This window comes from Pongo pygmaeus, chromosome 2 (genome assembly GCF_028885625.2).
Source record: "Pongo pygmaeus isolate AG05252 chromosome 2, NHGRI_mPonPyg2-v2.0_pri, whole genome shotgun sequence".
Lineage (NCBI taxonomy): Eukaryota > Metazoa > Chordata > Mammalia > Primates > Hominidae > Pongo > Pongo pygmaeus.
This window is the reverse complement of record NC_085930.1, coordinates 82294720-82318033: the sequence shown is the minus strand read 5'-3', so window position 1 is coordinate 82318033 and position 23314 is coordinate 82294720. Positions and strand designations below refer to the sequence as shown.

General features: G+C 40.5%; 1 protein-coding gene across 11 annotated transcripts in view; it reads right to left on the bottom strand.

The window, feature by feature from the left end:
• The window catches only part of FOXP1 (forkhead box P1), a 536483-nt gene that overhangs the window by 146701 nt on the left and 366468 nt on the right, over positions 1-23314 (bottom strand). For all 11 annotated transcript variants that reach the window (XM_054479501.2, XM_054479493.2, XM_054479503.2 and 8 more), the window contains one exon: positions 9166-9267. In XM_054479501.2, coding sequence (XP_054335476.1) covers positions 9166-9267 — 102 coding nt within the window. The remainder of the gene's footprint in view (positions 1-9165; positions 9268-23314) is intronic.

The window sequence follows — 23314 nt, the reverse complement described above, 5'->3', positions numbered from 1 at the left end:
TGTGATTTTAGAAGTGTATTTCTCTAAGGACCAAACTTTTCGAGCCCATCCTATATGCACAACCTCTGTCTCACTGTGTTGTGTGGTCACCTGGCTTTCCTGACCAGGCAGGGTGCCAGGGGAGTGCGACTACCTCCATTGTCACTTCTGGTCCATGGTATTGCACCAAATGCTGTTATTCTAGGCTCCAGGAAATTTTCTAACCACTGGACAGGGTCCAATGCTGTGTGCTAATGAGTTTCAGATTGGAGGACCTCACTGTGCATGTGTCAGAAAAGTGCCACAGTTTATAGCAAGGTGGGGGGAGGGAAGAAAAGACACACCAAAAGAAAAAACAGTAGTTAAAAAATGCTGGCTACTCAAATTGACAGGGAACGTGACCTCTGCACTTCAGCAGAAATTCTTGCAGACTTACAAAATAAAGGAGTTTGCTTTTATCGCACACTGTGAGACTCATATGGAAAAATGGAAAACACTACATCACTTGACCTCAGCGTGCCCCCTTTCAACCACAGACGAATATTGTGTACAAAAATTCTAAATCAACTTAAGATGTTCCCCCCCCAAAAAAAGAGAGAGAGGCTTTAATTTTCTACATTAGACTTGATGATCACTATTTTGGTTCTGAGATTTTGCTTAGAAGATTCGCACAGGAAAAAGACTCAAAATTCCAGCAAGGGCATTTTACCACTTTGGGGATAATGATGTAGTGGTCTCTATCGGGGGGGGCACAGCATCGTCTATACTCCCATTGCACTGGAGAATACTGAGCAAGCCTGACTCGCCCAGGCCTGAAAGTCACTCAAGACTAAAATCATGATTATTTGCTTACATTAACAGAACACTAAAACCAATTTTAAACAACTTAAGGAAACTCGAGCCATCTTTGCTTGGTGATTCACTGCCATGGGAAACCAAGAAGCTCTTTTCTCCCTTCAAGGCAACCAATAGGCTTGATAGCAAGACCTCATTGTGGGATCATAGCCTATCCAAGAGGAAGCCGCCCTTCTGCTGCCGTTGCTGCTGCTTTTATTTTTTTCGTTAAGAAGAATCACTTCTTAGGAGAGTCTAACAGAACTTTTGAGTAATGATATTACATTTCAGTTTTTTTTCTTTTGCCACACTTAGTCCTGGGGACTTTAAAAATCCAATTCTTTCACATCCTTGAACTGTCATCAACATTTTTTCAGATGGTGTCAATAAAATTGATTGCTTGCAGTTCTGAATTCTGTTCTGCACATGGAAACAATATAATTTATTTTAAAGAATTTTCAATAGGGATGGAAGGAGAAATGGAACCTCAGGAAACCCAACCACAACATTCGGGGAGGTGTGGGAGGGAGCAAATCCAAAGCAAAGTAAATGTCCTGAACATTACCAGACGCTGGAAACTTTGACAAAACGTCCTGATGTATAAACCCTAAACCTGACTGTTGTGCTGACTGATACATCTTCCTGTCAGATATGAATGATGTTTCTGGAGCATTAATATGTTCATTAAATTCTAACTCCCTATACTTAAAATATTCTCTACTTTGGCTCAGAGGCATCTTGACAGCTTTGTTGTAATCATATATGTGAGGCCCGCAGTCTACACAGTTGTAGAGATGCCTCATACCTACAACCAATCTGTTGCTTTTACAAGTTTAATCTAGGTATTAAGCAGCTGATTGTGGAACCACGTTGCTTCGACATCTTCAACTCAGCTGTATATCACAGAAACCACTATGGGTGGTGACAGACTCCCATGATGCCTAGCAACTGTACATGCCTCTAACTCCTTAATCTGTGATACTACAAAATACGGCTTGCGTTTTCTTTTTTTTCCCCTCTTTCCCCGAAGCACAAGTGGACGACCAGCAAGGGTCCGACAGTGTTATTCCTAATTACCTTTTTTTTTTCACTCTTGATCCTGTGGCTCTCATAATTAGTTACCTGGGGCTGCAATCCAATTTGAAGTGATGACAAGAAAGTGATCCATGAAAAAGTAATAAGTTAAATCCAATTTCAGCCTTCCTCTAATTAAATGCACATGGAACTAATGACTCCAACCCTAGCATTTTAGTGATAATGGTAATTAGCGAGGTGGGAGTCACTCTCTTTTTCAACACTGGAGGTGTAAACCACAAGGTAAAATGGCAGGAGCACTCTTAATTACATGTGTCATTTTGTTAGCAATTTACACATTTTTGACCAGTCAAGTATGTTTTTTCCCCTGTCCCTCTCCACCTCCTAGCCCCAACAATGATTATAACATACTAGTCCATGTTCCAAACACATGGACGCTCATAAGAGCACTTCAGACTTGAAAATAAGAAATAACTTTGCTTTGCTGTTGTTGATCACCTCTTTCTGTCCCCACCACACACACATACACACACAGAGACACACATGCACATGCACACACACAAACAAATAAAGATATACTTAGGGTATTTATGCAGATCTGGGTCCTCTTAATTGAAATCCAGATATTTATAGTGGAACTGATTTTTGTTGGTTTCAGCTGTCTTTTTTTTGCTTATAATATGGAAAATAGAGTAATTTACTTATTTATGGAAAATATGACACTCAGTAGGTGCTGAGTAAACACACATAAAAAGAGAGGCAATGATTAACCTCTTGACGGCATACTGGTTATCTGCGGTTCTAAAAAACCTGGCTTCCCATCCTGGTGCTGTTACTACCTTTGTGCTGTGTAGCAAGTCAGTTAACCTCTCTGTTTCCATTTTCTTCATCCATTAAATGGTTTAAGGACAGTGCCTATACTACAGATTAGCTAAGGAGCTGGCCCACGTTCAGCACTGACTAAACGTTCATTATCTATCACACTTTGCATGTGGTGGCAAAGGCATGATTACATATAAAATATTAGCATCACATTTGCATTGTAATTCTTAGATACATTTAAACTAGTGATCATATAATTAAATGTCCAAACTGAGTTCCTTATTTTTTTTTTCTTTTTGAGACGGAGTTTTGCTCTGGTGCCCAGGCTGGAGTGCAGTGGTGTGATCTCTGCTCACTGCAACCTCCACCTTTCAGGTTCAAGCGATTCTCCTGCCTCAGCCTCCTGAGTAGCTGGGACTACAGGTGCGTGCCACCACGCCCAGCTAATTTTTGCAAGATGGGGTTTCATCTTGTTGGCCAGGCTGGTCTTGAACGCCTGACCTCGTGATCCGCTCGCCTTGGCCTCTCAAAGTGCTGGGATTACAGGCGTGAGCCACCGCACCCGGCCACTTTTTTTTTTTTTTTTTTTAATCGAAATAGAGTCTTGCTATGTTGCCCAGACTGGCCTCAAACTCCTCAGCTCAAGAGATCTTCTGGCCTTGGCCTTCTTAGTAGCTGAGATATGGTGCACACCATTGCAGTTGCACCTGGTTCAAATAGGGATTTTTTTTTTTTTTTGAGCTAGGGTCTTGCTCTGTTACCCAGGCTGGAGTGCAGTGGCACCATCATGGCTCACTGTAGCCTCGACCTCCTGGGCTCATTCAAACCTGCCATCTCAGCCATCAGAGTAGCTGGGACTACAGGCACTGGGCCCGGCTAATATTTTTGTATTATTCGTAGAGATGGGGTTTTGCCATGTTGCCCAGGCTGGTCTCTAACTCCTGGACTTAAGTGATCTACCTGCCTCAGCCTCTCAAAATGCTGGGATTACAGGTGTGAGCCACTGTACCTGGGGATACCTTCGAGAGTGGGAATTATGAATAAACAAAACCAATCAATAGCCATGGAGTGGGCTGTCCTGAGCAGACTGGGACACAGGGCCACCTATGCACAGCTGAAGTTGAAATAACAAAAATGAACTAACTCATTATATTACAACTTGCACCAAAATTTTGGAGGCAAGGACAAAACAGACTATCAAAGAAAAAAAAAATCTTAAAGCAGGAGTATCAGCCTGGACCCCAAGGTGAACTTCTTGAGGTTCATGAAATCCCTAAAACTGGATGTGACATTTTGTGTTCATGTGCATTTTTCTGGGAAGAGGGTTCACTGTTTCTATCATATTTGTAATGGTGCATGTAATCGGAAAGACTTCAGAACTATTTCTAAAATATTTCTGTTTTATTATTTCTTATCAAGACTTATTTTTAGGGTTTTGGGATTCTCAAAAGTCATGTGATAACAGTAACATCTTAAAGGTATCAAAATTTCAATGCTTTGTATCAATTTAAAATGCTAGGGATGCCAATTCTAGACAATGTTAACTCCAGACATAAAAAAAAATGTTTGCTTCCCTCTCCTAAATTATCCTCCTTACTAATCAGTGCATAGGGCTATTTCTTAAAGGTCAGTACTTCAAAACCATTCCATTTCACTATCAACAACATAAAATTGTAGTTTCCTTTACAGGTTTCCTCTTGCCAATTTATTCTTTAGTGAATAACGTAGAAATGATATGAGCTACTAAGATTATATGCGGCATTAATGCAAAGCAAAATCCTGCCTAAAGCATGTTTTACATAACTGCAAATAAAAATGCTAAAAAAACACCTGCTGAATCTTGTATTTTAACCTCCTCCACTTAAAGCAAGAATCCACATGATCACCCTGAGCTTCCAAGTGGACTAAAGTGCTGGCCTTCTAAGTGGGTTTCACTTTCCTTGCAGTGAAATGGCCTTCTGAGTAAGGGGCTCACACATGACATCACCTTGGAAGGAAGGGCATGGGCAGGAGGGAAAACCGTCAGATGACTGGCTTCAGGTTCAAATTCTTTATAGAGGGCCTGAAGCTGGTGAGCTTTCCACTGCAGGCAACACACAAAGTTTACTTTCTTTCCTAACTTTAATGCTGCCAGAATACACATGTACTCTTACTTTCTTAGGAGAAAATGTGTCATTTGATTTCCTTCCAGTTTATGTACTCGTGCCAACAACTAAAATGCTTAAAGAACCAAGATGAATTACTACTCAGAAACGGTGGTCAAAGTTCCAAAATTTGATCAATAAAATTGCTCATCTACTTACAAATTAATCTTCAGCCAGCAAAGTTACACATTTTCGAGGTTATGAGTACACCTGCCCTGTTAAGCATTTATTTCACTTGTTTAAGCAATCATCAGAAGTATATAAATATTTATAGAAGAAAGCCTATGCTGGGCGCAGTGGCTCATGCCTGTAATCCTAACACTTTGGGAGGTCGAGGCAGGTGGATCACCTGAGGTCAGGAATTCAAGACCAGCCTGGTCAACATGGTGAAACCAAGTCTCTACTAAAATTACAAAAATTAGCTGGGCGTGGTGGTGCATGCCTGTAGTCCCAGCTACTTGGGAGGCTGAGCAGGAGAATCACTTGAACCTGGAAGACAGAGGTTGCAGTGAGCCGAGATCGCTCCACTGCACTCCAGCCTGGATGAAAGTGCGAGACTCCATCTCAAAAAAAAAAAAAAAAAAGCCTACTATTTTTACTCATCTGTAATTTTCTTTTTGCAGCAAAACCTTGTTAATCTGTTTACAACTCATAAGCCTCCTGAAGGCAGGGTGTGTATCTTCAACAGTTCTGTATCCCTTGAACACCAGCACCATGCCCAGCCTGCTTTGGAAACGTTCACCAACTTGCACTTAATTAATTCAGATCATTCTGATTCTGAATTTATGATGGGGCCAATTTTCAATTTTCATTTGTATCATTCATAAAAAAATTTGCAAAGCAAATGAACAGACTAAGTAAAAAGATAATTTTGGTTACTAAGTAGACTATTTCTCAAGAACTTCAGAAGCAATATCTATACCCGATTAATGCCTTCATTAATAAACCACATCACCCAAGAATGTGACCAGCTCAGATTTGGTTCAGTATGTGGATCTGCAAAGAGTGTCATTTCTCTCTTATTTACTCTCATCTCCCTGAAATTAGACCAAATTGGTGATGTTTGACTACATTTTATGATCTCTATCGAGTAACCACTTATAGCCTCCTCTAACTTTCCATTTTCTTTTGTTTGTATCATCAGCCTGTGAAACCAGAGAGCGCTGCCAAACATAAAGCAGGGAAGTGTGAGATATGCTTAAAATATGAGTCACAGTATATTTGGGGATTTGGGTTTCTTTTTTATTTTTTTTCCCTCAAGCTATCAGCAGATCAAATCCTTCTTCCCTGTCAAGCCTTCCTCTATGCAGAAGATCTGAAATTTGCTAAAATCGGTCTCTCAGTGTAGTTATGAAGGGTGAGAAGATCAGAGATGAGCACTGTTAAGATTTGCTGTAGGATTTCCCTTTCATTTCAGAGCCACTCCAGCGGAGATGCCTCAGCAAGGATGCAGTATGGCAAGATATATTTAAATACGAAGGTTATTCCTTCTGTGAATCACCAAGTCTATATGCATATTTTTATAATGAGGTAATACACCATGTGACCTAGGATAGTAATTCCTCCTCTGTTTGTGGAAGGCCAGCCAACCTAATAAAGCTTACTGAATGTGCATGACCCTATCAGGCAGCTGAGGGGTCCTTCAGCAATCGTCTGTGATACACAAACACACCAGTCCACCAACCTTTTAGATTTTTTTCCCCAGGCCAAATCTTAAAGCTGGTCTAAATTCTCTGCTTGTCAACTCCTCTACTTGGGGGTAGGGGAAAAACTCAAGACATCTTCTTTACCAAAACCAGCGTTCAAGATTACCCCTTCTCCCCCCACTTTTCATACAGACTGAAGTGCTCAGCAGAATGTGTGAGGTTGGTTTTGACACTGTCCTTGCCAAGAAAAACGGAGCCCTCTATATCAGCCTCTTCTGCATGGTGGCTAAAAACCCTGTAACAGGCAAGAAGAAAAAGAGCCCTCAAAAGGAAATCCCCTGAAACTTTACTTCTTATATTTAGCCCTCAAGGAACTTCGTTCATCTTGGAAAAGAAGTTACCTAAAAATGCCATATGTTTTTAAAAAGCAAGTATGAGGGAAAATAATTCTACCATAAAAAAAAAATCACAAATGATATTCAATACTGAAGAGCAGTGTGATCAGACAGATTGTGTATGTGTATTTTTTTTATTATCTCTAACCAAAGCTCTACTATGTGTAAGATTTCCCCCCCAATAATGTATTTTCATTTTCCCAATGCACTTGAGGCCTGATGAATTCAAGAGGACTCGGGGTATTTTTAAGGCTGTGAGAGCTCCAAGAGGGAGGCAAAAAGAATGGACCATCATTTGAATCACTGAGTGACAGGCTGGGCTAGCTCCCTGTATACATTAATAAATTAGAATTTTAATTGTGTCTCTGTCCACAGGAGATGCCCCAGTACTTTAATATGTACCAACAATTGGCTATGTTATGGAATCTGCAATGTGGCCTCCACTGCTGACCTCTGAAACACAATTCCCAGTCTGACTACGGAAACTGTTCAGTTTGATCCTTTCAACTTATTTGAATCCTGACAAATAAGCTCACAGCTGAAAGGTCAACATAGTCATATTTCATCCTCCAGAGCTGTTCTTAAGACATCTGCACAACAAAGCACTTCTTATAGCACCTGACATGGGCCCTCAATGGCACTGTACCTCATTAAAAATGTCCCCTGCATGCGCACACATTCCAAGGCACATGGTCTGGTGATGGTTTACCAAATAAGTGTTTACAGGAGGGTTAGTAAACAAGGCAGATTGTCAACTTTTCCAATAAAGCGTCACTATAGTGCTGAACTCTCTCTGGAAAGTGACAGTTTCCCAAGTACATGTAGAAGAACTAGAACTTGTTGGTCAAGGTCAGTTTGATCTTTGTGGATAATCTGGGAACAGGCTGTGGTTCACCCTGACCTGTGAAAAGTAAACACAAGCTAGAATTTAGGTTGACCTCATTATCCAATTAATTGGCACCAAGTTATACACCTATCAGCTACCGCTTATAGATTCTGTCCCCTCCTGTGATAGGGATGCCCACCTTCAGCTATGAAAGTAGTCTGAACCACTTAGGACCTGGGTGCCAAGTGCCCTCTCTTAAACGTGAGCATGAAGACCCTGATTCAAGTTTCTTTGAAATTTCTATTACAATTTTCTACTTTGAGTCAAAAACCCAAATTAGATTTTTTTTGTTGTTTTTTGAGATGGAGTTTCTTTCACTCTTGTCGCCCAGGCTGGAGCACAGTGGTGCGATCTTGGCTCACTGCAACCTCCACCTCCCTGGTTCAAGCGATTCTCCTGCCTCAGCCTCCCTAGTAGCTGGGATTACAGGCACCCGCCACCAAGCTTGGCTAACTTTTGTATTTTTTGGTAGAGATGGAGTTTCACCATGTTGGCCAGCCTCATCTCGAACTCCCGACCTCAAGTGATCCGCCTGCCTCAGCTTCCCAAAGTGCTGGGATTACAGGCGTGAGCCACCATGCCTGGCCCCAAATTAGATTTTTATAAACTTACTCCTTCTTCTACTCCATTGACCCCTTGCCTTCAATGTGCCTGAAATCAGAAGTTGCTAGAACAACCATTTTTGTATCTTTACATAAAAATTTCTTGCCATTTAAAAATTATTGACCTAGAAACATTCTGAACATATCCACTGAAGAATTGGGTATATATTATAATCATTACAAGCCATAATATTAAAAGTACCACATCCTCCTCAGGCCGAGTCATAGTTCTTGATGCTATTGACATTCTGGGATGAATCACGGTGTGTTGTGTCCTGTGCATTGCAGGATGTTTGGCAACATCCCTGGCCTGTACTTACTGGATGCCAGCAACACCTCTGCCCTGCTAGTTGTGGCAACCAAAAACGTCTCTAGACATTGCCCATTGTCTCCTGGTGGCGGAGGGGGGGTGGGGAGGATGCCAAAATCTTCCCAATTGAGGATGACTACACTAAAGTAAGGTGTGTGTCTGTGTGTGTTTATGCCACTTCTAGACCCAACATAAGAGAATGTGGTGACAATTCTGAGTACTATGAACTTTTCTCATTGGTAACCTATACTGCCTATTAGCAACTCAACACTTAACAACTCCTTACCCTTCTATTATATTCACTAATCAGGAGATCTTACTCCTGACAATAAAACTTTTGGTCAAATACACATTTTCCTCAAAATGTTATACCCTGCTGGTAAACCAAAAATGCACTTTCCACAGAAGATTTTCTTACATGATTTGCAATGCTCAACACAATCCACTGCTGAACTGCTTATCAGTTATTCCAAAGGGTATAATGTCAATTTAAAAAGAAAAAGAATTGTTACCTGAAGTGCTGGTTGTTTGTCATTCCTCTTGGGAGATTTTAATCCACTGACTTGCTGCTGCTGTTGCTGCTGAAGAAGGAGCTGTCTTGCCACCTGAAGTGCCTGGAAGGAAAAACAAGAAAATCCTTTGCGTTACTACACAGGTTCATGGGACTCTTCATAAAAAAGGATTCCAGGAAGTGCGCTTTGGGACTGGGTCCTGACTTTCCTATTTCCTGGCAAATGAAACAGCAAATGAAACTTCCCACCAGTCTTAGTTGGAAAACTTTCCAGAATTTGTTTACGTTCCCTTTGACTTGGGCAATGTCATCCTCAGTTCCACAGGCATCTAAGCAGACATTTTATTCCTACTTAAGATCTGACATGAAATTTAAGACCGTGAGTGATTGGGACTCTGAACAAAGATGACAGAGAGACCAGGAGGGACCCGAGCAAAGATGAAAACTTGGGAGACACTACGGGGCCCTTTTCAGGGTCACCTTCACCCTCCCCCAATTCTTCTTGGGGAAACGTAGGGACTCAAGTTGAAAGTAATACTTTCACCCCATCTGAGTCCAAATAAAGAGAAAGAACTAAGTGGTGGACCACAAAAAAAATATATACTATGGATTAGACTATGTAGGAAGGAAGATTAAACAGATGAGACATACCTAGGATGACCTCGATAGAAATCAGAGAGGAAAATTTGGCAAATCTGATCTCTAGTCATCTTAAAGAGGAACATTATGTATCCGTGAACAAAACTGGTTACGTTTATTATAAATGATCCTTTCAAGCTTACAATATGGGATGGTTTTTCCTTAAAGGTAGACATTAGGGAGGTAATATGAATTGGAGACAAAGCAGGAAGAAAACAGAAGAGTCCGCTAAAATGTTTAACATATGACTGACAAATCTTTTTAAAAGTTCAAGTAGGCTGGGTGTTGTGGCTCATGCCTGTAATCCCAGCACTTTGGGAGACTGAGGTGGGCAGATCACTTGAGGTCAGGAGTTCGAGAACAGCCTGGCCAACATGGTGAAACCCTGTCTCTACTAAAAATACAAAAATTAGCTGGGTGTGGTGGCAGATGCCTGTAATCCCAGCTACTTGGGAGGCTGAGGCAGGAGAATCGCTTGTATCTGGGAGGCAGAGGTTGGGGTGAGTCGAGATCGCACCACTGTGCTTCAGCCTGGGTAACAGAGTAAGCTTCCATCTCAAAAAATAAAATAAAATAAAATTTAAAAGTTCAAGTAAAAAAAGAAAAAAACAATGTCATCAGTAAACTCCCATGAAGACATTCACTGCCAAAGAATTAAGAACAGGAATAATGGCTAGCCACACACCTTTCCAAAGATGGCAGTAGGATCAGCAACAGAAAACTGAAGTTTGAGGATATCGTGCTAGAAAGTCATATGAAAAGTTGGGTTACTTGAGTCAACGCAGCTGAGAACCAAGAATGTACACATGGCAGAGATGTCAAGAATGCTCATTAAACGATGTGCTTAGAGTTCAGACACAAAATGAGACTTCTTATTATATCAATAATAATTTCTATATGGTAACCAAATTATTTGTGCATCAAAGAAGAGGCACACATAGATGTCATCAATACATCAAAAGGACCTGAGGCTATAGTCTTAGAAAGTTAGCATAATGGACTTATGATGGTAGTGTGTTCCTTAAAAAGGAACAGGTACTTCATTTATATAAGAAAACAACATGGATATTTACAAGAAAAGTTACAGGGACAATGGTGGAATGGAAGAGAGGTAAGAGGGCCTGGGTGTCCCTGTGCATTGAACTCAGAAGAAAGAGAAAACAGAGTGGTCTAGAGGATTAATGTTCATCAGCAGACACCTAAAAACGTGGAACGTGCAACAGCAGTGCTTCTCCTAAAAGGACACGCTCACTGAACTGTGCTCATAACTAGAGTTGTAACGAATAATATTTTTAAGACACTGCGTAAGGTTGAGTGGCGCCTTTGTGTTTAAGAGGTGCAAAGGAAAGCTAAGAAACACAAGCACCGATAGATGAGTGACAAAGAAAAGACCATGGGAAAGTGGAACCCCGCTATCCCACCTGCCTACTGCATCCACCCCCGTGTCCCAGGGAGGCCTTCTGCCTACTGAACTCACCACGACCAGCCCTTCAGATGTAATGCACGGGCTAGTTCATCTGTGAAGGGAGAGACAGATTCGACAAAGCCTGCCTGGAAGAGCCTCGAGAAAAGGGGCTGTCTGAGTGGGGCATCTGGAAGCCAAGACGCCTGGGAGAGTTGCCTGAGACTCTAGCCTGCTGTCTCAGGGAGGATTCACCATCACTGGACTCCGGGTTTCCTTGTCTCCTTGGAGACGCTCAGTACATGCGTAGGCGTAAAAGTGGGCACAGTGAAGATTTCATTTATATCATATAAGAAAAATAGTCCCCTTTGCAAGGTGCCTGCAGGAGCAAAAGCCTCTTCTCCTACTATATATGTTCCCTTAGCTATTGCACATGAAGGTTTTACGGCTTTTTAATGTAGAAAGGGAACTGTTATATATTTTAAGTGCTATCATCAGAGTTCTCAGAGTAATAGACTGATCAGCAAAGAAGGGTTCGGTTGCTAGTTGGAAAGGCAGAGAGAGGGACTATAGATGACAGTGCAGAGAAAAATATGGTGGGGAAGAGGAGAAAGGTTACACACATTTAACACTAAAATAAAACAAGCAAAGCAAAACAAAGTAATGAAGACTCTATATAACTTATCACATTCCACCAAATACTGGGAGAATGGGCACTCAATTATTATTATTATTTATTTAGTTAGTTAGTTATTTTGGAGACAGAGTCTCACCTCTGTCACCCAGGCTGGAGTGCAGTGGTGCGATCTCAGCTCACTGCAACCTCTGCCTTCTGGGTTCAAGCAATTCTCCTGTCTCAGCCTCCTGAGTAGCTGGGACTACAGACGTGTGCCACCACACCCAGCTAATTTTTGTATTTTTAGTAGAGACGGGTTTTCACCATGTTGACCAGGCTGGTCTCTAACTCCTGACCTCAGGTGATCTACCTGCCTCAGCCTCCCAAAGTGCTGGGATTACAGGTGTGAGCCACTACACCCGGCCTCAATTTTTAAATAGTCAAGTCTCAGAGCAGCTATAGTCAACTCCTCACTTCAGCAAAGTGTCTTCAAGAAAAACATTCACACATACACACAAAACTATTCTTTTTTTTTTGGACAAAGTCTTGCTCTGTTGCCCAGGCTGGAGTGCAGTAGCACAACCTCGGTTCACTGCAACCTCTGCCTCCTGGGTTCAAGCAATTCTCCTGCCCAAGCCTTCCGAGTAGCTGGGACTACAGGCACCTGCCACCATGCCTTGCTAGTTTTTGTATTTTTAGTAAAGGCAGGGTTTTGCCATGTCGGCCAGGCTAGTCTCGAACTCCTGACCTCAGTGATCTGCCTGCCTCGGCTTCTCAAAGTGCTGGGATTACAGGTGTGAGCCACCGTGTCCAGCCATCACAAAACTATTCTTATATGAGCATGGTCTCATAAATGTACATAAGAAAAGAAAAGCATAGAACTTAAACTTAAGTTTTCAACAACTGCTTACTGAGCTGGCTCTACAGAATGATCACACGTTTCAAAATTAGCTACTGGGATCCTCAGATTTATTTTTCTGGTTTGAAGGGGGTAAAAAAGTCATGTATAACTTTTTTTTTCAGACCCAACATAGGGTACATGAACTTAAATAATCATATTGTAAACCCCAGCCTCTTCATACCATCTCATACAGAGGCCCACTGAAGACGATAATCCAAGATACAAGCACAGGGGGAAAAGGTTTGCAAACTTGTATGAACCCAAGAGAAACTGCAGCCGACCTACTGAACAGAGAACACCACGAGATAAAGATGTGCAAACTGACTTCCACATTTCATCCCCCAAATGAATAAACACAGGTAAAATAACTTTAAATATTTGGGATGGAGAGACAACACTAGTGCAGAGAATAATTCATTTTGATATGAATTGCTATTAATTATCCCACAATAATTCCCCAGCTTTATCATGAGTATGTTAACAGAGTAGGAACAAATTATTATCCATATCCTCCCCAAATTAAAATCCATTTCAAAATTGCCTTAGGTCTCAGCAGGAGTTTTAAAACCTAACTGAACAGAACTTATAACATGCTTTGAAATCAACCACTAAAAGGTGTTTTCTTTTCTCATTTCCATGATATATAAATCACTGTGGTCTAGACTTTAAATTGTCACATGCAAGGAGAGGCAATAAATTCTTAGTGTATAACACTATGTATCTGGGCATTATAATACAAATCTCCAGCATCTATGATTTGTAAAAAGTAAAAAATTGCTTATTATAATATTCAGTGTTGATCAGTGGAAAATGTGGAATGACTGATAGGATCCCCTTTGGAATCTGTGTCAGAGACCTACGTTCACCATGTTTCCTGCAGATGATGACTTGATAGCCATTTTTACCTGTTATGTGATCAGAACAGATTATGTCCTTCATCTCCAACTCCAATGCCTAAACCCCAGAGATAAATCTTTTTTTTTTTTTTTTTTCTTTGAGACAAGGTCTCACTCTGTTACCTGGGCTGAAGTGCAGTAGCACAATCACGGCTCACTGTAGCCTTGACCTCCTGGGCTCAAGCAATCCTCCCACCTCAGCCTCCTGAATAGCTGGGACTACAGGCATGAGCCACCACACCCAACTAATTTTTTCATTTTTGTAGAGACGGGGTCTCACTGTGTTGCCCCAGCTGGTTTCAAACTCCTGGGTTCAAGCAATCCTCCCACTTCGGCCTCTCAAAGTGCTGGGATTACAAGTGTGAGGCACTGTGGCAGGCCAGATATTATTCCAATACCATTGAGGAGCGAGAATGGACTTTTCTTATTTTTATAACAATATCTCAATCACAATTAGAGAAAAGTCTCTTAGGACACATTGTTTGAAGATAAAATTAGATTCTCTGGATACAGAATGTGTGTGGATATGTGTTTGTGTGTATGGGAGAGGGAGAGAGAAGGGTGAAAAAGGAAGAAGGAGAGGGCAAGCAGCAGAAAGAGAGAGACAGAAAGGATATGAATAAATGAAAGAATTTCTCTTTTAAGAAGCAAGGATCAACTCTGACTCAAGTTCCAGATCAATTGCTAATGTAAATAACTTAAAAGGTCCAATCCCATCTCTGGAGACCTTTTACTCTTGGTGGTGGTTCCTGGGAGGGTTGAGTCAACACTTCTTTATAACAGATGTGACAATTGCCTGGCACTGGATAACCTCGTGCTGTATTTTCATGCTAGGCTCGGGTTACAGTAAAGACACAGTTTGAGGATGTCACAGAGTGGCGGTGAATGATAAAACCAGGCACTTAGAGCCCAGTTGCAAACATTCACATCTATTTTCCTTCAAGCTAAAATAAGTGGCTCTCTGAGCTAAAAGAAGAAGCGGGTGGGGCAGGGGGAGTGGTGGCAGGCAGGCATCACTTTCATCTCTTCTGTGGATTGACTAGTCTCCCACCTATGCCCGGATCTGCACAAGGAGTTGGAACTGCCCGATGGCTGGCATGCCATGGTCCACGGCCAGCTCTCAGCACTCAGAGCCAGTGAGATGGCCCTCTTGCTGCTGGCTCGGTAGGTCATGTTTTCATACTAACTTGGAACCTGGACATTTTTGACACACCTTCCATTCTATTGGTCCAAGATTACTTCATTCTCATCAGTGCCTCCATATTCTTAGTAAATAAGTGCCATCTGTTATTTACAAATTATGTTTTACATAAGCGTGTTTACAACTTCTGAGCTATTTACATTCTAAGATCATAGCAGGTGCTTATATTTAGGGGCTAGGTAATTCTATGTTTAGCATGTTTATCAAGGTAGCCGATGTTCAAAAACATGTCTACCGTATTTTAAGAAACATCAACAAGTTTATATAAAATATGGTTTGAACAGGCATGCACACATACATAAAGCAAGCTGGTAGAAGGAGAAAATCTTTCTAAAATGTTTTGCATAACACACTTGGTGACAGGGTCTGAGATTACCAACTGACACATGGAGGTCTTCAAAAAATATGACTAACTGGAAAGTTTCTAGTCACGGGTCAGCAAACTATAGCCCGTGGACCAAATTCGGTCTATCACCTGTTTTGTTATCATCTGTCATATATCAGCTCATGATATAAGAATGGTTTTTGCTTACTTAAATGGTCGAGAAAAAAATAAAATAAGATTATATTATGACATGTGAAACTTATATGGTATTCAAATTTTGGTATTTACCAATAAAGTTTTATTGGAATACAGTTAAGCTCATTCCCTTATATATAATCTATGGCTACTTTTGTGCTACAAACGGAGTCGAGGACTTTTGACAGAGACCACATGGCCCTTGAGACCTAAAATATTTCTTATCTGGCTCTTTACTTGAAAAGTCTGTCAATCCCCATCTTAGGTTGCTATCTCTAGTCTGAGATCCCCAAAGATTTCACTGGATAGAATCTTATATAAACACATCTTTCAATCAGTTCCCCAAAATAATTTTAGAGTTTGGCCAAGGAGCAAGAACATTATTAATTAGCTGTTCTTGAAGCTCAAATTCAATGTTGATGTTCTGAAAAGGAAATACATCCATGTGCTTCTTGATCTGAAACTGTTTAAAACTTGCCTCAAACTTTGAAGATGTGTTTCTGCTGGTAGGTAATTGACAGCAGTTCAGATCAGTATGAGATCCTGAGCACCCACAGAATGAAGACAGCACGTGCCTTATTGGTGGCCAGTCGAGAGTTGGTTATTTCCTGTCTGCCCTGAGAAGTTGTCCTATTTCCAGCTTGAAAGGCTGGTCTGAGTCAGCCATCCTTCTTCTAATTTCTTTTCCTAGACTCTCCCCACCCCTCAAGATCAAACCTGTTTTTCAGATAATTTCATGGACTAATCAACAGTCACTGTGGATATAGGGGTGGGAGGAAAAGCTTGTAAAAAAAGAAAAGCAGCATGGGAAGATTAGTAGGAAAGGAGTCATGTTCTCTCCTCTGTTTCTCATCCTATACATACTCTTTGAGTCCCTCTAGAGAGCCTGGTTCCCCTAAACTAGTTTGCTATCTTTGTTCAACCCCAGCAACCAAAGCAGTGATCATTTAACACAACCTGACAATCACTCTGTAGCAAGACCGGGGACTGAGTATGCAAGGAAACTTCATCACCTTCTTGCTTTAGACAGAGCAATCACTCCAGGGCAAGAAGGAATTAAGGGTTGTGAGTGACTTTAAAAAAAGAAAAAGAAAGAAATGACAGTGGCTTATAGAACTGGAAGTATTCATACAGAGTCAACAGTATTCCAAAGCAACAGGTTCTTCAAACAATTTTTTAAATTTTTATTTTACAAATAGAACATTTGGTTATAACAAGACAATGGAAAAGTAAGCTAATTTCATGGAAGGATTCTGGTGATTGTGAAAATATTAGATGTTCAAAGAAAGATTCCAATTCTAATGACTGTGTAAATATTAGATACACAAGAGAAGAAAGAAAGCACTGCAGTAAATCATTGAGTCAGGTTATTGGCATCGTAAATAGAAAACAAAACATTTTCCAACAAAACTTACAGAGGGTAATGACCATTCACAGACAGCCTTTAACAGTTTCTTTGTACCAGTCACTGCTTGGTCTACTCTATGACACTGCAAATAAGGGTGTGGACTCTGAACATTCATTGGTAGTAAATCCACTTGACTTAACCCCAAAAGCAGGTGCAGTAGACAGCCAAGTCTTACATCAACTGGGATATATTGAATTTCAATCTGTGGCTGAGAAGGGAAAGGCTCTATGCAGCATCATCCATCCTCAAGAGTTCCAACAGCTGGACAAATTATCCTATGCTTACAGAGCATTTAATAGCAGCTGATATTTAGGTAGGACATTTTGCATGGATTTTAAAAAGTGTTCCAGTCTTTGCAAATAAGTTTATGAGACAATGTCAAGATAGGCACGGAGAAAAATCAGAGCAGAGACAACTCCATACCTACAGCATTCCAACATTATGTGTTTGAGTCAAAATGGAAAGGGACAAGAAATAGAAAAGTCACTGTTCTCTTTGGTCATCATTGTCCTAACTGCAGAGGAGTTACAGTCATGGGTCATGGGCAGTGTCATCTCTGTGTGGGGATGGTGGGGAAGAGGTAAAGGCCAGGCCAAAGCACCCCCTCCAGTACTTGGACCACTTTATCAGCCCACACCAGCCTGAACCTCTCTTCTAGATCTACTTCCAATGTTAGGTTTCACATATACTTACAGACATGATTTTATATTCTTTAAGCTACATGTAGGGTGGTTATCATTGCTATGATGCCTATTATATATATTCCTTGCTTTTCTTTTACTTTAATGTTTAACAAATACTGCAAAGGTAGGTTTGGGAGTTGTGCTTTTTGTTTCTTTTAAAGTCAGCAACTTGAGTATATTTTCTTGGGGAGGAAAAGATGGCAAAAAATTATATTTTTTCTTTCTTTCTTTCTTTTTTTTTTTTTTTTACAAGAACTGGGACTAAAGAGAACAAAATTACGCAAATGTGTTCCTGCACCACGTCATGATTTGCCTGCATTAGTGTTGTGAGCTCAAATACCATCCCATGCACCAACTACAGGAGACATGGACAGAGAGAGATGCCAAAGGCTCTAGATAGGAGGTGGCATTCTGCTACAAACCCCACCGCCGATCAAGCCCAGGAAGGGGTCAGCAAACCCTGTATCTGCTTGCAATTATGAGTAACCTTTTTTACTTGAAAGGCATGTACAGGATACTTCTCAGCCAGCAAGGTAAAGGAGAGGATTTTCATGATACCAGAAAAATAAAAGTTGGGGGGGGGTATCTATGGTCCTCTTGCAAAATTAGATGTAGTAAGTTTAATGACTACAAACAGTCAGGAAGTCTGTTTGAAGTCTTTGGGAAGAGCTAAAAAAAAAACCCACCATCATACTCCTACTCCCATTAACACAGGGCCCTATAACCACCTTGCTGAGGCACTGGCTGGTGGCTCCTCTTGGAGCCAGTGCCAGACGCTGAATCACCACACCAAGTCTCTGGCACCTGAGTTGTCTTTGGAGAGATTCCATTCAAGCAATGCCCAAGCCTGAGCCTGTTTAGCTCATGAGAGTTGACAAGATCACAGCCTAGGATGCTATGACTATAGGTCACATTAGCATTGCAATGAAGTAAAACAGAAGTAAAGTTTATTAGAAAATGTCTAAAATGTTAAGTTGGATGCTGCATCAAACTCTTTTTTGCCTCTGTTTAAGACTAGATTGTGTTTAAAAATAAATAAGTTGGCCCCATCCTCCAGGTTCCCAAAGTAGAAAAACTTGGGGTCAAATGCAAGGATAAATGAATCAAAAGGCTCTATTAACTCACTGTATTTAACCCACTGTTTTTTGCAATTGCCTTTTATGAGGGTGCAGCTCAGCAACTCTCATTATGAATAATTCAGATTCACATCTTTTCATACCTCAGAATGAGACTTGCTAATTTTGAAGCTTGTGGAAGAATCTAACTAGAATTATGCTCAAAATAATGGAGGATTTTCCATGATTTTCCTAGTAACACTGAACCCAGTTCTTTCTCAAACAAATATGGTACTGTATTCCTTTTTTTCTTATACTGTAAGTCACACATACTCGGGATGCCCTAAGAGGCAATTAACACCTATGAATGCTTTGCTTCACAAAGTACCTTCCTTTTCTTGCCTGAATTTGGGCAAAGAAGCAAAGAGTAAAAATGATTTAGAGGCAACATTTCAGCAGAGATAGAAGACAAAAGAAAGAAACAGAAATGGGAATATAGGAAAGGGCCAAACAAGAATAATAATCCAAAATGTGGAACTACTCACTATTGGCCAAATATTAGGAGGGGGGTGGGGAATCCTAATATTCTTCATTAATTTACACTCCTTAAAGCAAGTTATTTCGAATAGCTAAGATTTTATCTGTATAACAATTTAAGAAACGAGGAGCATCTAGAAACATAGGGACAAGTGCAGCATAACTTTCCTACATTTAAGACACTAAATAAAAACACTGTATTGAATTGTTCACTATGAACCAGACACTGTGCTAGTTAAGTTGCGCTCTACACTAATCTCATTTCTTGTTCCCAACTTTTCTAAGGGAAGTTGGGGAAAGTTTGATAAGTCTTGATTTAAAATGGGCAAACAGAGACAGATTGTCAAGTTCAGTGACTTGCCCAAGGTCACAAGTCTACAGAGTGGCTAGGATGGAAAAACAAAAACAAACAAAACATTGTCTCATGAGAACTTGATACTCACACTGTATCAAGGTCACTGATTAGACCAAAGATGGCCGCGGGTAATCTTGGCAAATGGCTATGCAGACCTCCGGAGCTAAAAATGCATGACTGACTGTGGGCCCTTTTGCCTCCAGAATGAAGGAAAGGGTCTTTTCTCAGTATCACACCTTCTAACTTTAATCTCCCTTCTTTTCCCCACACAAAAGACTTGCTTTTTTTCAACCAGACCTTTCCATGGCCAGGACTCTGTGAGCCATAACCATATCTACAAGTCTGCCCTCCCTGTTCTCTGCCCACATTTACACGGCATCCAAGTATCTTCTTCATCTAAATTCAACCTTTGCCTAAAAACTCTGTCCACAAACCAGTTCCTTCAAGCAGCAGTGCCCCCTGATATCCCCAGACCCAAGGGACCAGCCCTGCTTCTGAATCCCTGTAGCAGCATCCTGTGTTTCTACTGTTGTGATGGCAAACTCCAAGCAGGCGGACAGGAAGGAATTAACAAGCCCAGCTATCTCTGCTCTCTCGCACGCTGTGTTTTCACCTCTTTGGTTAACTGAGTTCATTCATCTTCTCTTGGAATACTGACGTTGTCCCCATCATACCTTGATTCTCAGCTCTTCCTCAAGCCCCATTCTGGACAAGTCCCTCGTTCTTTGGTTCAGCTAAGCCAAGGTTGGATTTTTTTCAAAACGAGCTTTTCATAAAGCAAATAATAGAAAAGCAGAGCTAAGAGAGCACAGGTCTTTTCCTTTTTTTACCCAAATTTCACTAAAGTCCAGCCACAGTTAATGCCTCTGGACATCTGTATCTTACACTTCACCTCCATCTAAGTGAGATCTCTTCTCCTGACCCACTCGGCATGGCTTTTAGGTCCAGTGGGATTTCCAGCTCTTGTTTTAAGCCACTGTAGACTCTTGCACTCTGCTATAAATACATTCTTCTTCTTTTTTTGGTGGAGGTGGTATGGGTGCTAAATTACTGTGTTATTAAACCTGTCCTGGTCCCTGGTCATTGGGGATAAGGAAGATAATTAAAAATTGTAATGTTTTTAGTGTTTATTGCCAGACAAGTACTAAACAGTGCAAACCCATTATATTATTTATTTTTTCACAATGCTTTGAGGTAAATTATACCCAGTTAACAGATGAGGGAGAGAGAGACAGGGAGGGGGACAAGGGTGAAAAAACTAACTATTGAGTACTATGCTCAGTACCTGGGTGTCGGGATATCCCCAAACTCAGCATCATGCAACATACCCAGGTAACAAATCTGCACATGTACCCATGAATTTAAAATAAAAGTTAAAGTTAGACTTTTTAAAAAAAGAAATGATACAGAGGGACTCCATATGTCTATTATCTAGTTTTTCACAAATATTTTAAAACAAAGTCATTTCTATTTGTGTGTACCTGCATAGTCCTTTGACAGGCCCAACCTGAAAAGAAATTTTTTTCAGGTTGGGCCTTTCTCAGTTTTTGCCTTTTGAGCAGTCATATGTTTACAATTTTTTTTTTTTCCCCTCTGGAGAGAAAAAAATACTGGACAATTCTTGGAAAAAAGAATATTGAAAAAATCCCCAAATAAAAACACCACAATTGTTTACTATAAATACATTGTTTAAAGTATGTAAAATAACTACAATAGTTAAAGTATTTTACCTACTCCAAAATATTTGTGTTACTTATTATGCAAAGCATATGGAAAAATGTTTCAAATATCACTACTACAACTGATACTTTATAATACAGCATGATATATGCAAGTGTGTGGTGCACACATTATGTTTGTGGTTACTTTAACTTGTAGATCATAAACTGTGTGTCAAAAAAAAAAAGAAAAAAAAAAAAAAGAGAAACACAAGACCAGAGAGGATAAATTGTAAAGATTATGTGACATATGTAGGTAAAGTCCTTAGCACAACACCTGAAACATGATAGTTATTCAGTAAATGGAAACTAAAACTATTATTATATGTATAACACACTGCCCCCAGGCATAAGAGAATATATTTTCTCAATGGAAAGCAAAGATTCCTTTTTCCCAGTGATCTCAAACCAATGGTCGTCCTCTTTATAGAAACACTAAGAAAAGTTGCAGCATCCTCTCTTGAACCCAAAGGGATCTAAGGCAGTCAACTTTAATTGTACAAAACACAAACTGAGGACAAGAGGGGTATATGGTTTATCTGCAGTTACACAGATGACATGCAGCTGAGAATCCTGGCTCTTTCCAATGGCAAAGGTACTTAAGCAAATATGACTCTGACTCTTACCAAACATTCACCCATGCCTTGCCAATTCTCAATGCAGGAATGGCTGCCTAAGAGGCCAAATATTGAGGTAGGGGGAGACGATGATACTGGTGGTGATACTACCAATGAAGGAAATGGTAACTAACACTGAATCCCAACTACGATTGGTTCCAAATTACTTTATATAAAACGAAAGTTTATGTAACGTGGTCAACGTCACACAGCCTGGATAGAATCCCTTCACTGTATTCAAGAACGACATACACACAAAAAGTCCACTAATCCATAGACCTATGGATTTGGAGTTCTTCCATTCACCTGGAACTAGAACTACTTGCTTGACATGACCGATTAAAAAAAAATTAGACGCGTATAGAAAAATATATTCGGTTAATCTAAACCACACTAAAAGGTAACTTTGTAATGAACTTTAGAATGATTACATCTTATGGAGGCAAAGAAATACAGATTTGATTGGTTTGGTCGAGGAATTAGTAACTCTTTAAAAGGGAATCTGAAAAAAACTGTGGTCATCTAATACACAGTTGTGCTCACAGAGTTGTGCTCGAAAAGTGACAATGATCTTTTGAACTTCCAGTAACCACAGTTTAGCATAAGATGGAACTTGAGTCTCCAGGCATAAAGAAGTAAGGATTCTCTGGGAATTTGGGGGAACTACTGACCCTGAGAGAATCATAGAAATTACAAAGAAATAGAAGTTTGCTTTGAAAAACATTAATATATTTCTACAGAAGCAGCATACATAGTGGTTGAACGCACACCAATCATTGTGTCGGGATTTGAAGCCCAATTCCACCATTTGCTAGCTGTGTGACCTGAGACAAGTTACTTAACCTCTCTGTGTCTTAGTTTCTTCTTCAATAAGAATGGGAGGAACTGAAAGTACCTATGTCAAATTGGTACATGTAAAGTGCATAGTCTAGAGCCTCACACTCAATAAGTAACAAGTGATTTTGAAAAGTGCTGTATAACTATAGATTATGAAAGTAATAAGTTCATGGTAGAAGATATGTAAAATGTATACATGAATTGGGAGAATAATAAAAAAAAATATGACACCATCACCTGCAATGACACATTATCAGCATTTGGGGATATGATTAAGAAAAGAAATTTTTGGCCGGGCGTGGTGGCTCACACCTGTAATCCCAGCACTTTGGGAGGCCGAGGCGGGCGGATCACAAGGTCAGGAGATCGAGACCGTCCTGGCTAACACAGCGAAACCCCGTCTCTATTAAAAATACAAAAATAATTAGCCGGGCGTGGTGGCGGGTGCCTGTAGTCCCAGCTACTCTGGAGGCTGGGGCCAGAGAATTGTGTGAACCCGGGAGGCAGAGCTTGCAGTGAGCCGAGATCACACTACTGTACTCCAGCCTGGGCCACAGAGTGAGATTCCATCTCAAAAAAAATCAAATAAATAAAAATAAAAAGAAAAGAAAAGAAAAGAAATTTTCTTGGGCCAAGCACGGTGGCTCACGCCTGTAATCCCAGCACTTTGGGAGGCCGAGGCAGGGAGACCGCTTGAGCCCAGGAGTTGGAGACCAACCCAGGCAACATGGGAAAACTCCGTCTCTACTAAAAATACAAAAATTA